The 18,148-nt window shown below is 38.7% G+C and overlaps 2 protein-coding genes across 5 annotated transcripts in view; one reads left to right on the top strand and one right to left on the bottom strand.

Moving 5' to 3' along the window:
* Positions 1–10,432, bottom strand: part of LOC106872842 (uncharacterized) — a 44,516-nt gene extending 34,084 nt beyond the window's left edge. The window contains exon 1 of one of the 2 annotated variants that reach the window (XM_089345367.1): positions 9,980–10,432. Coding sequence is in view for 1 of the 2 variants with exons in the window: in XM_089345365.1 (XP_089201491.1) it covers positions 1,650–1,652 (3 nt within the window). In the remaining variant the exon portion in view is untranslated. Of the gene's footprint in view, positions 1–1,649; positions 1,866–9,979 lie in introns of those variants that run through there. The other variant, XM_089345365.1, reaches the window with a different exon arrangement.
* The window catches only part of LOC106872841 (DNA-directed RNA polymerase III subunit RPC8), a 74,330-nt gene that overhangs the window by 39,721 nt on the left and 16,461 nt on the right, over positions 1–18,148 (top strand). For 2 of the 3 annotated variants that reach the window (XM_089345370.1, XM_089345369.1), the window contains exons 2-3: positions 15,607–15,773; positions 16,584–16,680. In XM_089345370.1, coding sequence (XP_089201496.1) covers positions 15,663–15,773; positions 16,584–16,680 — 208 coding nt within the window. In that variant the 5' untranslated portion in view covers positions 15,607–15,662. Of the gene's footprint in view, positions 1–12,207; positions 12,463–15,606; positions 15,774–16,583; positions 16,681–18,148 lie in introns of those variants that run through there. The other variant, XM_089345368.1, reaches the window with a different exon arrangement.

Genomic DNA, 18,148 nt, shown 5'->3' with positions numbered 1-18,148 from the left:
TGGTAGCCTGAAACCTGTTCCTACATCCATTTTGTCCCCTTGGTGATATTCCTTCCTGTAAAAAGAAAATGTAGGCCTTCCCCGGAAATATTTCAGTAAGTACTTCCTATGTTATGCTCAGAAATGCTTGAACAGTTAAGACAAAAATTATTATTATTGAACATTGCACTTGTGATCACGAGATTGTGGTTTCAATTCTTAGACTAGGTGTTGCATTCTGATCACTTCAACAACTGCCATGCTACAGTACAAGCAATATCCAGACAAAAATGTATTTTGTGGCATATTAAGACACCGAAGTTCATTAAAAAAAACATTTTCCAATAATTCCAGGATGGGGGGGGGGGGCGAAATTTCTGAGGGTTCCATCCCAACCCCTGTTTTCCGGACTTTTGTTGTATATTAGGATCTCACCGTAATTTATTCAACGGGAAAAAAAAATTCCATCAAAACGAAGCTATACCCGAACTTTATTGGTATTGTATTGGAAGAAAGATCTGAAAGGGGAAGTTCGGCAAAATTAGAAACTTATGATTCCTCGTTATTTTCTCTCAACCCGTTTGAAATTATTACATTGTATGTATTGCATCATTTAGTCATGTACTCGTTTTTCAAAGAATTTGACCGGATTGTAATTGACGTTGCTAATAAAATATCTAGATAATTTTTGGTGTTTAATAATCAACATTCTTTTCTCTGTTGGATTCCAGGTCACTTTTCCCACTACACTAATTTGCTAAGTTGGCATTTTCGAAAAATGTCTAAAACTGGCTAAAATGAGGAATGTCTCATTTCAATAATTTCTTTTTAACTACAAAAGTTTTGCTTTGCTTGTTTGTATTGAAATGTATTGTAAGAAACAGCTAAATTGCTTTCTCTAACGTTTTACATAGTCCAACCTAGACAAGTTAATAGGAATTCTGAAAGCTGACTCCAAAAAGATCGTCAAGAAGCAATAAAGAAATATGTTATGTTCAGTTATTCATATTTTTTTTCAGTCGAGTTTCATTAATTTCATTTTTCCCTTTAACATTTCATCTACATATTTCAATTTTTTTTCTTCTCTTTTTTTTTTGCATTGCTGGCCTTTTTGATGTCTTAGGATGGATATTGAAGTGTCTGAGTCTATTTTCTAGGGAAACGAAGCGGCAAATTTACCTTAATTCCATTTTCGATTTTGTTCTAACTAAATTTACGGTTTATATGCTCAAAGAAAACCGCGATGATTTTCTGAAATTGTGATTAGATTATGTTACAATGCTTTTAATGCATTTAAGAAAGGCCTTTTGCTTACTTGATGTACTTTTGGAAAGGTAGTGAACGTTTGAAAAATATATATTCTGTCTCAAAGTCAAAAATGCAGTAGAAACACCTAATTTTCCCTCACCAGGCTTGGGTTTTTCTGTTTTTACATAGTTCAACCGACACAAGTTAAATGTGTGAATAACAAAGTAGAAATTTTGAAAGGGGGATCTGTAAAACTAGCTTTTAAACGTCGAATGATTATGGGGGTCCACCGGAATATAATAGTAATCAAAAGGAGTCTAAAGATTTTTTTTTAAATGGTCTGAGAACCATTGAGATACGAGGAAACATTGTTTGTGAATGACGTTGAGCACAAAATTATAGTCTTAGCTTCGTCGACTTACCATTTTCAGGTGTAAACAAGTATGTGAATGTCCGATAAACAACTTTAATTAATTCTTTATTATTTTCCAATAGGTTAGAATTCAAAAGTTGTGTGTTTCAATTTACTACGATGTAGATTTCATTCCTGCTACGTCACGATGGCTGCCAACGTTTCTCTGCAAGAGAGAGCTACAACAAACGGAGTTGATTCCCCTGCTGCAATGTAACGAAAACCCGCTTTCGTGCCCAGCTAGCAAAATTATTAGCACACTAGGCAAAATATGCTAAGCGGCATTTCATCCATCATTATGTTCTAAGATCAAATTACAGATACCAAGTGAATTTCTTGGATGTTGACAAATCGCATCAGGTTATCCAGATCATATCTAGACAGGGTATTCGGATCTTTTCCCTTTGAACGGCACATCGAGAAATTATTTTTTTGTAACTGAACACTTTCAAACTTCAGACGCTGGTAGAATGTGTCATATAAAACATCTTTTACTCTTAGTGGTGTTGAGAAAAGTTTATATTTTAAAAGTTATATCGTGTTAAAGTAGTCGTATTTCGGTAATTTCAACCAATCAATGTGCGCAAAGCAATGAGAGGATGGGGAGAGGACTTGGAAAATTCACAAGTTCTGAGTTTTTCCGTCATAACTTTTAGGAAAATGTTTTTTTTTGTTTCAATGAAATTTTATAAAAATACCTTTCAAACGGCATACATGACGATTATAAAGTAATTTGTGGGGAAAATCTTTTCCAAAGGGTGGGGAGAGGACTTCGGAAAATTCACAAGATCCAAGTTTTTCCTCAAAACTGTATCTGGGAAGGCAGGAAGCTGCACCAGGCTCCAGTCTGATCTGGCAATGTTTCTATAGCTGGATGCCCTCCCTAACACCAACCACTGTGAGTGTAGTGGGTGCTTTATACGTGCCACTGGCTCAGGGGCCAGAGGAAGCCGGCAACGGCCACAATCGGTTGGTGCTTTTTACGTGTCACTGGCACGGAAGCCAGTCAAGGCGGCGCTGGCATCGGCCACATTTGGATAGTGCTTTTTATGTGCCACTGGCACGGGTATCACAACTACAATTTCCATTTTGATGTTGATGTATTTGACTCAATAGGTCTCAAGCACAGCAGGTCGCCCTACAATCCAAGGTACTTTTTGAATGGGCTGGGGCTGGTTATACGAAAACTGGTGTAGGATACAGCCGTGAACTCACTTTATTTGCCGGGTCTTCACAGTCACAGCATATCTCCAGAGGTCTCGCTCTTTCGTCATTGCCTCTGTGAGGCCCAACGTTCGAAGGTCATGCCTCATCCCATGTCTTCCTGGGTCTACCTCTACCCCGGATTCCTTCAACTGTTTGGGAGTGGCACTTCTTCCCACATCTCTCCTCATCCATCCATAGTGCATGACCACACCAGCGCAAACGTCTCTCTTGCACGCCATGTTCTATGCTTCTTATGTCCAACATTTCTCTCAGGGTGCTTACACTCTGTTGTGTGTGCACACTGACATTACTCATCCAGTGGATCATGCTAGCTTCATTTCTTTCGAGCCTATGCATGTCCTCCGCAGTCATGGCCCATGTTTCACTGCCGTGAAGCATGGCAGTTTGCACACATGCATCATACAATCTACCTTTCACTCTGAGCGAGAGGCCTTTTGTCACCAGTAGGGGTAGAAGCTTTCTAAACTTTGCTCAGGCTATTCTTATTCTAGTGGTAACACTCTCTGAGCATCCACCCCTACTACTAACTAGGTAGCAGAAGCTATCAACTACTTCTAGTTTCTCACCCTGGAGTGTGATGGAATCTGTTTTCTGAGCATCTGTGGTGTTTATTGCCCCTGTGCATCTGCCACACACGGAAGCTATCTTCTCAACTAATCTTCCTTTGATGTTGCTGCACCTCTTATGTGTCCATAGCTTACACTGGGTACATCTTATGGAGTTTCTATCTACACCTTTTCTACAGATTGAGCATGCGCTTGTTTATATAAGAAACACACAGAAACTAAATCTTATATGTATAATGTTGATGTGTGTATATGTTTACGTGTATGTTGTCACAGATCGTGTATGTGTGGTTGTGTGTGTTTTTACGTATCTATGTGATGAAAAATAGGTAAAAAATACTAAAAGGAAAGTACAATCTATGACTTTGTATGTATCACTTTCCCTCTTTCTCTCTCTCTCTCTCCCTCTTTTACTCTTACTCTCTATATTATACATTGAGCGCGTGATCGATGTGTAAGAACGCTGGTACAGGTAGAAGGGAAGAAATATAAAAGTTGCTAGGAACAACAATCAAATCTCCCTTAAATCACACAAAGTAAACGGAATTTTAAAAATCTAATTACTGTACTGGAAAGTTCACATCGAAAAAATTCCATTGATGTAAAAATTTTTACGAAAAAGTGGAAAATGTGGATTTCTATAAACTTTTAAAAAGGCTTCACACAGATACACATCTTCAGTTTTATTATATACTAGCAGTATAACCCGACCTTGTCCGGGTGTGATTTATTACGCCATCTACGATAAGTCTTGCTAGGTGAAAATCAACTAAAAAAGAAAGCCTTACAATGAAAAAACCCTTATGATGTAAATATGTTCATAATTCAAAAGACGATGAAATTAATAGGGGAAGTCTGAAGGCTGTTTAGCGTAACATTATTAAGCGTACATAAATTTCATCCGTCTAATTGGCTACAGAAATGTTTGTGCAAAACAACTTTTTGTGCTGCCCTGATTATACATAGCAGGGTAATCCCTTTTAGTAGGACCTAGGACGGCAATTTGTGATGAAGCAATTGCTGTTGATCTGTTTCTACACAGTTTTGCCAGAATTCTATCAGGTTGGGTAGAAGATGTTGATGCACCATTTTGCATTATGTTCAAAGTAGCTTCTGGAATGTGGTGAATTGCTGCAGTCTGTTGCTGTCATTTTAAACCGGTTGCTTTCTTTCCCCAGCAAACTCTCTTCTTTGGAGGCATAATCTATGTATATATTAAACAGAACAACAAAAGTTATGATAGATGGCAGGGTCGGTACTTTTCACATTTCTGTAATTTTTCAGATAAACACCCGCACGATTACCCAACACTAACCCTAAAACCCTAAACCTAACCCTAACACCAACCCTAAACCCCTAACCCTGACCCTAAAACCGTAACCCTAACCCTAAAACCCTAACCCTGACCCTAAACCCTAACCCTAACACCCTAGTGAAAATCGTGGTATATTTACAAAACATTGACGAACATGAGTTATATTTTAGTGAATGATTGTGTACTTGCACGTGTATGCATTTGAGAGAGGAAGAGGTATAGAGAGGGGGGGAAAGGAGCACGTGATTGATGAACGTCATTACAGGTAGAAGGGAAGAAATATAAAAGTTGCTAGAAACAACAGCCAAATCTCCCTTAAATCATACAAAGTAAACGGAATTTAAAAAATCTAATTACTGCACTGGAAAGTTCACATCGAGAAAATTCCATTGATGTTGTAATACTTCGACCGTGCGAAGCAAAGGAGATGGCGACGTAGACGGTAAAAGGCTCCTTTTTACCACGTCGCACGGTCGAACACAAAATAAAGATATATATAAGATAATAGGCTCGTCGTAAAAGATACGAACCATGGTGCCAGTAAAGGAACTTAGGACAAACACAACCGTTAGATATATAATGAGAATAAAATTTATTAAGAAAGTGAAACTGTTTGTCTGTGTGTGCGTGCGACATATAAAATTAACACAGTAGATAAGTCAGGCCTTCTGATACAAGAGAAGGTATACAACAATGTGAAGTGACAGACAGTAGTATAAGCAAGTGTGTGTACAATATGTGAGTATACAAGTGTGTATGTGAATGAGAGAAAACACAGAACATAGTAAGAGTGTCTGTAACATAGACTGTAAAAGTCTTAAAACACTGAGATGGAGAAAAACCAGTTCGTATTAAAGTTACACAAGGAGATAGAATGTTCATACGCAGGAAGTTGTGGCCAAGGAGCAGAGCTGTAGTATCACAATATGTGTGTTGAGCGTCGAATGCTGCGACCTGTTACCTGATACAGAATATTCTCGCTGGTTAGTTCTGACTGTTGTTCGTGAGTGGAAACTCCACTCATACAGTGAAGATAAAACCAAGCTTGTTGATGTTGGTGTGTCCTTGGTGGTGGGGTTGCTGGTGCATGACATTGTGGTAGACAGTACATTGGTGGTGTAGACGTTGGCGCTGGAACTGGCTGTAGCTGTGTTCTGTATATATGTGTTGGTCAACGACCAGACCTGTGAGAGATCTGAAATCGAAGACGATATGTGTGGTCAGCGACCAGACCTGTGAGAGATCTGAAATCGAAGACTGTTGTTCGTGAGTGGATCGGGCTTATTTACAGGCGAAAAAGGGCTCACCGGAAACCCAGTAAAACTCTCTATCACGTGACTTTATCCCTAGGCCACGATTGGACGTAATGCCCTCTTAGCAAGCAGAACAAGGGGACAATTGCTGCGCAAAAATAAGAACCAATCAGGATGTAGGACAGAAAGGGCCAAAGTAACCGAAGGCTAGATGTTAGCAGCTTCGTTATCATTTGTGATTGAATGCCCGAGAGAGAGGTTTCACTACAATGTAAAAATTTTTACGAAAAAGTGGAAAATGTGGATTTCTATAAACTTTTAAAAAGGCTTCACACAGACACACAACTTCACGTTTATTATAGTAGATAAGATAAGATTGGCCATTCAGAGAGCTGTTTCAGGCTTTTCACTCTGTTTTGGCATCGTTTTACAGCTGAATACCCATGTGGAACATGTTGAATATGGCACTTCACCCTTCTCCACAGACTTTTTGGTTTTCTCAAAATTTCTTTGGATTCTTCTTTTTAACATCAAAACTTTATGATTTCCCCCATATTGAAAAAAAAAAAATCATTTTATTTTTTTTTTTGGTTTTCAACTCATTTTGAAATTTCATTCTTTTTGAGGAATTCCATGTTTTAAAATACTGAAGTGATTATTTAGATAAGAAAAAAGTGTTTCATAAAGTTCCTTTAACTGATTGCTGTATTTTTTAAAGAAACAACATTTATTCTTGGATGTAAACTGGATTTCAGTGGCCTCTTTCCATGTGGTTCAACAATGGTTCAAACCTTGCTGTGAACCATTCTGTGATCCAAGTATCATTTGTGAGTTTTGTGAGTTCTGGTGAATCTGAAATCACTGCAATCCTTGTTCTTAGTTATAACATAGTCCAGCATGTGCCAGCGACCAGATCAGGGGTGCTTCCAGATGCTTTTGCATTCATCTGCCTGCTGTCCCATTCATCTAGAGGTTATGTGCCTGTAGACGAAACCTCACTAGCCAGCAGAAGTCAAATGCACTCAAGGAGAAGATTGTTGGTTGGTACCAGTTTCTTGGGAAATCAATTAAAAGCAGAAAGAAGAGAGTGGTGGATATAAACTGAGATATAAACTGAATTTGCCAATTATTTCCAAGCTTGAAAATGTTTTCCTTTGAATGACAAATGCACCAAAAAAGGAAAAATTGAGCCATTAGAAGAAGTGAATGACTCAATGAGGATGACAAAACACTGTACTCCATCCAACTCCAAAACAAGGGCCAAGTGGGTTATTCGAGAAGCAAAACTGCAAGCAAGCACATGATCCATCCTTCCAAGAGAAGATGCTCTGATGCTGAAGCCTCCCATTCTTTATCAACTCAACAGCCCTGGATACTGACAGTGATTCTAAAGAAGAGATTGAAGAGTACTATAATGGTGAAGATGATAGAGTTGATCAAAGCATTTATTTATCCACAAGAAAGCAGAAATCTGCAATTGGTATGAGATTTGTGACTGGAACAAACATCTCAACCAACAAAGCTGTGAAAATCTGCAAACAATTGTCAGAGGAGGACATTGATATCCCAGCTCCTAATCAGCAAGGCATTTACAATGCACTGTTCAAGAAAGGTGGTGAAATGAAGAAACACTTGATTGATACGCTACGCAATCAGAAATGGAACCTGTAATTTTCATCAAGAATGAAACAAGTGAAATCAAGCAGGCTGTGTGATGGCAAGGCTGAGACCATTGCTGAAGAATTGAAAAGTGTCTTGGATGAATTTCACTTGTGGGGTGCAATGTTAATGATTATAACTGATAGGAGTGTGAATACAGGATGAAAAGGTGGAGTAGTGGTTAGACTGCAGGGAATGTTCTTGAGCCAAAGGCTATGATAAGCCACAGTTTGTCAGCTGCTAACGCCATGTCTTGGACAGTATCCTGCGCATTGTTATGGATGAGGTGCCAGCAATTCACTGAACATCGCAAAGAAGTCATGACAAGTTATGAAGAATTCTAAGGCTGCTTCCAGAATGGAACTCATCATTGAAGATGAAGCTGGTTGGAGAGATGATATGAAGTTTCTGTTCCACTCAACCTGTAACTTCAGGTTCTTCCATGAAAAGGGAGACATACCTTTCATCAAGTTCCACAAAAATTCCAAACATCAGTAATGCCGGATGGAATTCGCAAGCAATCTGAGCCCTTCTTGCATTTTACCTCATGCCACATGTGAGGATTTGTAGATGTTCTGCCAGTGCATCTTATATGACTGGGTAGATCACTGGTTCAGTGACCAAGTGTATAGAGCTGAAGATTATGCAGAGCTATTGCAAGCCTTACTACCCTACAAGACTCCTTTGAAATGCTTGACAAATCATTGGAAAGAAGAGCCCTCAAAACTAAACATCAGCAGAAGCAATCAAAGTTGAGAGCCAGCAATTAAGGTCATGCAAGACTTACATGCTTCATGCAAGAACAAAGCCAACCTGCCATTGCGTTTCATTCTCTCTATTAGAATTTCCGCAACTTGACTATTGACTAATTTGACTTTATATGACTTCCCTTCTTTTTATTGTTCTGGAATGCAAGCTACAGTTCTTTTCACAGTTGTGAATTAAACGTTTTGGATCTTTTCCCCTTTTTGGTTTATTATTCTATCAGGGCTCTATTTTTTGGAAATCCACCCAAATGCAACCAAGTATGAAAATTTCAAAGTTAGTCATGGGAGAACTTTTTTGATCAAATACAAAAAACAAAAAAAACATTGATTTTCATAGTCTTCGAGCAAAAACTCATCAAAATATGATACAGGACTATGGAGTTACAAAAAAGTCATATCCCTAGAGCATACAGCACAGTGAGATTCTGTGACCAGATTTTGGGTAGGTGTTCTGCTTGCTACGGGCAGGTCTTCTTGAGCATGGCAGGGCACCAACCTTCCTGATCCATTGCCATCTCCTCTGTGAGGCTCAGCAACTTCAGGTCAGCTTTCACAACTTCAATTCATACTGCTTGGCAAAGATTTCTAACAGCATTTACTAAGACATTTGAAGATGATGCAATACCACTATTTAGTGCATCATCTTAATGAAGCAAACAATTAGTATTGCATCATCTTTGAAGAACAATTGAAATGACACAGGTTGACCTCCATCCTACAATGTTTTACATCTGATTTTTTATTACCCATGCGGGCTAACATAGGGGGGACAATACAATGTGATTGGGGTCACATACAATCGAATGATATAAAATTTTCATGTACAATGAAATCGAATGAATTACAACACAATAAATTACAAGCAATAAATCCCAAACAATAAATCACAAACCACAAACAATAAATCACACGATGAGGTGTTCAAAACAGGTATGCTCCGACCCCTGTCTTTAGCACCGACTTACTGGTAGTCACTCAATCATGCTCACGCAGGGTCGTTCACCCCCAACATGCGTGCTACAAGTGTCCATCATTTTTTAACAATGTTTTACATCAACAGCTTGGACCTTGCCATTTGCAAGATCTTATGATTCAGCTCTTTCATCATGCCAAAGGAACTCCTGTCTATAAAGATATGTGGATAGAAATAGATTCTGCTGAATTTAGAAAGTTTACTGTATTGATTACACTGGTCAACAAAATTAGAACTTTTAGCTGTTCCGTGAAAGTGAACTTTATAGTGCTTTTAATGCAGATTTCGAAACTGATTTAAAATGTGTCTATCGGGCATGGCTTTTATGTGACTGAGTAATTAAATTAGCCAATAAATGTACTATATTAATGTAGAAATAAGACTGATATTTATAACTGGTCTGCAGAATTAATGAAAAATTGTCCCACAAAAGTAGGTGAACTTAACATTTTATCTGCAGAATTCAAGTATGTTTACAAATTTCTATAAGTCATAGTGTTTCAGTGATAGCATATGTAAATTGTTAAACAATTATATTTCATGAATTCAAAAATTAGGCTGATAGTCCAAGGAAACTTACCTTTACAATGTAGAGGTGTTTGATTTTCGACTGTATTTAGCTTCTGGAATGTTCCTTTTTAGTGACCAACAATTTTCAGCAAGAAAAAAAACAAAAAAAGCTAGGATTTTTTGCGTGGAATCAAGTACCCTGACCTCCTAATATGCTGCAAACCCCTTATTTTTGTTCAGAAAAAAGGACCGTTCACTCAGGAAATAACTCGAAGATTAATTCAATCACAACTTGTGTGCGAACAACTCGGAAGACACACGTCTATTTAATTTCCATACAGGGTGGACAGGTTGAGTAAAGACGGAAAAAAAACAAATTTCTTACGACAGTCTTGTCTTAAATACTTTTCTCAGATCAGGCCACTACAATGATCGCATGATGCAGTTTGACCTTGTTATGAAAAATTTCCCAGCCGAACCCATGACAAGTTTGAGCTTGTCCTTATCGAAAGATCACCCGTTTATCGATTGGCATAACTACAGAGTTGTACCCCACCGACTTTGGAAGGTCATAACTTTCAGAAAAATGAATATTTTTTAATGAAATTTTCTATGCATATATTATTTATTATGTAGATTCCGAATATACAAAAATTTTCGGTGAAAGTGTTTTGGAATTGGGGTGGGGGACAATTTTCGGAAATTCCAACAGAGTCCACTTAAATTCCTCTTAACTTCCAGGAAAATGAATATTTTTTCGTGAAATTTTCTACAAATATACCTTGATGTATGTACATTTCAACTGCAGGTTATTTTTGAGAAGTGTTCCCCACTCGGTGGTGTTTCGGAGCAAGTCGTCCATAATTGTTTCATTTTTCTCTATTATGTGCGTATGTGCATCCGTAGATTTCTAATGACGTAATAAGCAGAAAAGAGAAGCCGTCATAAGAAAACTTACGTTAAAAATAACAGGCACACGATTTTTTTTTCTCAATAGAAGTAAATTCCAAAGTAAACGTTTCTAGTAGAGAAGTAGAAGAGAACAGAAGCAGCGTATTACTTCATTACAAATCTACGGATGCACATACGCATATATATATATATATATATATATATATATATATATATATATATATATATATATATATATGTGTGTGTGTGTGTGTACGGTAGGAGGTGCAATGGCCCAGTGGTTAGGGCAGCAGACTCGCGGTTTCGATTCCCAGACCGGGCGTCGTGAGTGTTTATTGAGCGAAAACACCTAAATCTCCACGAGGCTCCGGCATGGGATGGTGGCGAACCCTGCTGTACTCTTTCACCACAACTTTCTCTCACCCTTTCTTCCTGTTTCTGTTGTGCCTGTAATTCAAAGGGTCAGCCTTGTCACGCTGAATATCCCCAAGATAAGGGTGCACGTGTCTGTGGAGTGCTCAGCCACTTGCACGTTAATTTCACGAGCAGGCTGTTCCGTTGATCGGATCAACTGGAACCCTCGACGTCGTAAGCGACGGAGTGCCAACAACAACAATATGTACACGGTCATTCATAAACAAGCTTGGTTTATGGATAATTCAGCTTCAAAGGGGACATCTTGTTATAATAGACCCACCAGAAGCTGTATTCATCAGCTGTGTCAGCCATTTGAAGAGTTTGGGTGTGAGAAGATGCTTCGATGGCTTTAAGATATATTCCAGCCAATCTTTTGATCTTCGTCGTTGGTTGCATGTAAAGACAACATTTCCAACACTTTTTCACGAAACAATCCTGTTCTTCCTCTGCTTTCCAACATTCTGGTTAGTTGAAGCTGGATTTTTCACAGTGAGCGACATTTTCACACACACACACACACACAAAAACGCAATGTTCTTCAAATTGTGAAAAGAGAAGATTTGCGTCTCAAGTTGAACGAATCCTTTGAAGTTCAAATTGATAACCTAATTGAAATACACCAGCTGCAATGTAGCCATTAAATTGCTTCTTCATTTCTTGTAAATAAAAGTGTAAATATACTTTTCTTCCATTTTAGATGTTTTCTTTTGCTTGCAGGTTCCTGCACCCGTACATAAAGCGTGCATGTGGAAACAATCACTACTTTATGGGGTTTATATTTCGGAAGAGGGTTGGATAACTGATTTAGAAGTCAGTTGGCCTGGGATTTTTTTAATCATAAAAAGTTGGCCCGATGGTGAAAAAGGTTGAGAACCACTGAGGTAAACCACATGAGAACATGGCACAGATTTTCTTACTCGGAAAAATATTAAAACGGTACATATTTTCTTTGACGTAAAATAAAGCACCGTTTAATCAACTTCCTGTTTTGCTTTTGTACAGTCTGAACTCGTATTATTTTATTGTTTCTTACACACGAAACTCCGATCTTGTTGAATTGTTAAAGCGACTGCATCAGTTAAGCTGTCACATTTACGCTTTGTTTTAAGTAACTAGTCGTCCCAATATCATCCAGGTTGATATTCAAACGCGTCCCTATGATGTATATACAAATGTATATATATGTACATTCTGACAACACGTGGTTTGACAGATTATTATAAGGTGAGATGTTCTTTATCTTACTTCTATATTTTTACTTATTTCAGTCATTTGACTGCGGTCATGCTGGGGCATCACCTTGAAGAGTTTTAGTCGAACAAATCAACCCCCAGTACTTATTTTCCCAAACCTAGTTCTTAATCTTCCTTTTGCCGAACCTCCACATTACGGCAACATAAACATACCGACACAGGTTGTCAAACGTGGTCGGGGACAGAGACACACACATAGATATATACTTCATCATCATTTAACGGGTACTACTAAAGCAGCGCGGACCCGAACGCGCAGTCGCGCGTCCGCGCTAGCTAGTCTTGAGTGGTCGATCCTAACCCTAACCCTATCCCTAACCCTAACCCTGTCCCTAACCCTAATCCTAACCCGCGTGTGCAAATGAATACGTGTTTAGGGTTAGGGTTAGGGGTGGAGATGGAGTATATGTAATCTGGGTATACCCCCCCCTTTTAAATTTTTTTTTTTTTTTACGGAATCCCACGTTTTAGGCTATGGAGATTCCGATTCTGAAAAAAAATTTTCAAAAATCTCAATTTCAAAATTTCGACCCCCCCCCCCGGTTTTATATAGATCCACAGGGTAAACCTAACCCTAACTCAAACCCTAACCGTAACCCTGACCCTAACCCTAACACTAGTTTTGTGAGATTTGGCTGTTATTTCTAGCATGTAAATAGCCTGCTTGGCGGGGGGGAATTGAAATTTTTCAAAAATGTTTTTTTCACAATCGGAATCTCCATAGCCTAAAACGTGGGATTCCGTAAAAAAAATTAATAAATAAGGGGGAAAAGGTTCAGATTACATATAGTCCATCTCTACCGGGTTAGGGTTAGGGTTAGGATCGACCACTCACGACTAGCTAGCGCGGACGCGCGACTGCGCGTTCGGGACCACTCTGCTTTAGTAGTACCCTTATACTCTGTGTGTTTTCAAACGCATGGATATAGGTGTCAAATTTGTTCCAATAACTTTCGAGTGATAGATAGATAGATAGAGAGAGAGAGAGACAGACAGACAGATAGCTCGCTCCGGCCAGTCATGGTATTAGCTGTCAGTAGCTAAAGAATCAACTCAAACCAGCAGTAACGTTCCTTCAGATTTTTCTACTTTCACTTCTGACAGCTAATACCATGACAGTGCCGAATTTTATTCTGTAGGTTTGTAATTTGTATTGGGAGTAAATTGAAACAGTTGTAGGCGTAATTAACAACATGTTAATTAATTAGTTTACATCCATTTAAACTCTTTTTTTTTTTTTTACTTAATAATATTTGATATTTATAATATACCTATTTATATTGAAGAGATATTTCTCAACGATATAAGATATTAAACCAGTGAAAGGCTTTGGTCGGCCCAAGGCTATAGTAAAAGACACTTGCCCAAGGTGACACGCAGTGGGACTGAATCCAGAACCATGTTATTGAGAAGCAAGCTTTTTACCATAGAGTCACACCTATGTAATTAACAGACACATTTGCTCAATCCCAGGCAAAATCGAAATCTTCATTGTCCCCATTGAGATGTGATAGCAAAATCCATACTCGGATTCAGATTCCATTCACACATCCATCGCAAATAGATCCAGCTTGTTTTATTTTTCTATTTCCAAAGCTGTTTTTTTAAAACTTTTTCCTTTAACCCTCTAGCATTCAGATTTCTGTCAAATGTAATGCTTATTTATTCACATTGTTTTGAATTAATCCCGTGTTATCTCATAGCTTCAAGATATCAATGATGTGATGATATTACTTTAGAATGACATTGTATGAGAGATGTGAGAGGTTGGATCTGGTCAGTTTAACCTTTTAGCCTTCTCATTACTTGGTCAGATATAAAGCTTATTTATTGACATTGCTTGGAATTAATCATGCATTAGCTTGTTGCTCTGATGTGATTGTTTATTTTTAGAATGACATTGTAGGGTAGGTATGAGAGGCTGGATCTGACCAGTTTGAACACAAAACAGGTTGAAAATGGCTGGTTTAACCCTCTTGCATTCAGATTACTCTGTCAAATGTAATGCTTATTTATTCACAGTGTTTTGAATAAATCATCCATTATCACATAGCTTCAAAATTGCAATGATTTGTTTGTATATTTTTTTTTTAGAATGACATTGTAGGGTAGGTGTGAGAGGTTTGGATGTGGTTCGTTTTAACTGGTAGAATATTTGGGCCGGATATGTCCACTTTAAATGGTAAAGGAGTTAAATCCTCTCCTTGAAACACTCATACGTCCAAATTGCCCCTTTGTTGTAACTATCCATTACACAGATATAATATTTTGCCTGCATATCTTTTTATATTTTACTTGTTTCAGTCATTAGACTGCAGCCATGCTGGAGCACCACCATAAAGAATTTTTAGTCCAATATATCGACCCTAGTGCTTATTTTTTTAAAAGCCTGGTATTCTATTGGTCTCTTTTGCTGAACCGCTAAGTTATGGGGATGTAAACACACCAACACTGGTTGTCAAGTGGTGGTGGGGGACAAAAACACACACATGACGGGTTTCTTTCAGTTTCTACCAAATCCACTTACAAAGCTTTGGTCGGCCTAAGGCTATAGTAGAAGAAACTTGCTCAAGGTGTCATGCAGTGGGACTGAACTGGAACCACATGGTTGGGGAACAAGCTTCTTTATTTCATTAAATTAGCCATTAAGGCCTTACAAAGAGGGGACAAACAAGGACAGACAAACGTAAAGAAGCTGCGGGCTGGACACGGACATTAATGAAATGAGGGTGATAACAAAAAAAAGGTTGAAATAAAAATTGGGAGGGGCATCGGCGCCCACTGACCGATAACCCCTCGAATACATTTGTTCGAGCTAAATCCATATATTTATAATCACAACACATCACTTCATATGCCTTTTAAGCAGGCTCTCCGCCGCACACAGGCAGTTCTCCATGTTCAACTCAGCCTCCGTGCTGCAGCACACATATGAGAAGCCACCACAGGCGGCCTCCACCCTAGCACGGACGCTGTTGGTCACCACTGCTGCGGCCACCTGCTGGGGCAGGTTCCTACCACACAACCACGCCTGGCCTTTTGAAATATACTAAAGGATTAAACATCGATCTTTTCACTACCAAACTATTTTTTACTGATTTCTCTCTTTATAAAGGTCTGTGGAAGCAAAGCCCACTCCCCCCTTTTCTGAAAACCCCCAAGGGCCCAACTATGTTTGTGTTGGCTGAAATGAAAGACACCGTTCGTATTGAACCCCACATCTTTCATATCAACTTTACTGGGGCAACAGTGGAAACATTGAACAAGAAGTTTGCAAACAAGGTAAGGATAACATTATTGAAATCCCACATAATATGAATGGTCTAAGGACCTGCTCTGTAATTTTGCTGTTGGTATAAGTATTGTCCTTCTGTATAGAACTTTATCTATATTGCTAGCTATTCTTTCTTTCTTTTTTTTGGTCATTCTTTCTGTATGTGTTTCAGTCTGGTTGTCTATATATCTATTTATGTATGTATTTATCTGTCTGTCTATGTTTATCTATATGTCAGTCTGACTGTTTATGTATCTATCTGTCTTTCTATGTATCTGTTTGAGTGTCTGTCTATCTGTGTACTTGTCAGCCTGTCTATATACATCAGTCTTTCTATCTATCTATATCTCTGTCGATGTCTGTCTGTCTACGCATTTCTCCCTGCGCCTGTTTATGTATGTATGTATCTTTCTGCCTAACTGCCCGTCTGTGTCCATCTGTTTATCTTCTGTTTGACTCTCTCTCCCCCTTTCTCTATTTCTGTCTCCTCTCTATTTGTTTCTGTTGCATCTTCCTTTTTATCTTTCTTTCCTCCTTCTCTCCCTCTTTTCTCTTCTCACCTTTCCTTTCATTTCTTATTATTTTCAATGCAGACAACAATCAAATTAAATATCTGGGAATTCAGAAATTACAATGCATTAAATTATAATTTTGCATTTAATCAGAGTCAGTACATTTTTACTGACTCTGACTAGCCAATGGCCGTTTCTGACTGACTCCTTGGCTCAGTCCACAACTTATTCACCTATCTGTCTGTTTATTCATCAATCAACGACACGTCTGTACATCTGTATATGTATTCTTACTTCTCACTTTAGGTCGTACACAATGTTGGTTTGTGCATTGCATTATGGGACCTGAAAGAGATCAAAGACAGCTTCCTGTTCCCAGGTGATGGTGCTTCACACACAGTTGGTAAGATATATTTCTTCATTTAGCATTTTAACACCTGCCATTCTTTACAGGTATGGTTTAGATAGGTCCAGTGAAGGCACGTGGCTTAGTGATATATATATATCATCATCATCGTCATTTAACGTCCGCTTTCCATGCTAGCATGGGTTGGACGATTTGACTGAGGACTGGTGAAACCGGATGGCAACACCAGGCTCCAATCTAATTTGGCAGAGTTTCTACAGCTGGATGCCCTTCCTAACGCCAACCACTCAGAGAGTGTAGTGGGTGCTTTTACGTGTCACCCGCAAGAAAACGGCCACGCTCGAAATGGTGTCTTTTATGTGCCACCCGCACAAGCCAGTCCAGGGGCACTGGCAACGATCTCGCTCGAAAATCCTACGGGAGCCAGTCAGGCGGTACTGGCAACGGCCACGCTCAAAATGGTGCATCTCATGTGCCACCCGCACAAGAACCAGTCCAGGGGCACTGGCAACGATCTTACTTGGCTTGCCGGGTCTTCTCACGCACAGCACATTTCCAAAGGTCTCGGTCAGTATCGCCTGACTGGCCTTCGTGCGGGTGACACGTAAATCACCCATTACACTCTCTGAGTGGTTGGCGTTAGGAAGGGCATCCAGCTGTAGAAACTCTGCCAAATTAGACTGGAGCCTGGTGTCGCCATCCGGTTTCACCAGTCCTCAGTCAAATCGTCCAACCCATGCTAGCATGGAAAGCGGACGTTAAACGATGATGATGATGATGATGATGTGTTGATGTTTTTCTAAGTGTTGTGTAAATGTATTGACAATCTAGTACATGTTATTTTATTTTAAAATCCATATGCAGATTTATTAGTATGTCTTCTGTAAAACTAAATGTCAGTCTGTTTCTACAGTCGTTGTAAATCTATTTCAACACTAGCACTGCTGAGGGTAATATTCTCTGGGAATGCATAAAAGCCCTTTTCAGAGTTATTTACTTTGAATTGTTATCTCATATCTGATTAGCCAGTTATTACATAACATGCTTCATGATTTTGGTATACATACCTTATTAGTATTTCTTCCTATGTTTTATATACTCTGGGAATGCATTAAAGCCCTTTTCAGGGCTACTTTATTTGAACTCTTACTATCGGGTAACTAATTTCATGTTATTATGTTACTGACTTCACAAATTTGGGTATTGATAACTTATTGGGAATTCCTAAAAACAAGATCCTGTGTAAGACAGTTCGGTATTTGCAGTAAATGCACAAAAACTATTTTAAGGGCTACACACTTTGTATTGTTGTTATTGGATTAGTGAAACAAATATGAGAATGGAACCAAGAGATAAGCCCTGCTTTTCTGGAAATTACTGGCTACGTCAGCTAATATCATATATAATAAAACAACGTTTGTGTGTTCGTATGTTCCTTATAGATTCGAAAACTGAGTTTCCAGTTTTGACGCATGAGGCATCAAAATATTCAATAATTTTTTAG

The sequence above is a fragment of the Octopus bimaculoides genome, chromosome 29 (assembly GCF_046866305.1).
Source record: "Octopus bimaculoides isolate indiv1 chromosome 29, ASM4686630v1, whole genome shotgun sequence".
Lineage (NCBI taxonomy): Eukaryota > Metazoa > Mollusca > Cephalopoda > Octopoda > Octopodidae > Octopus > Octopus bimaculoides.
The sequence above is the reverse complement of the archived record's forward strand: the minus strand, read 5'-3'. Positions and strand labels throughout refer to the sequence as shown.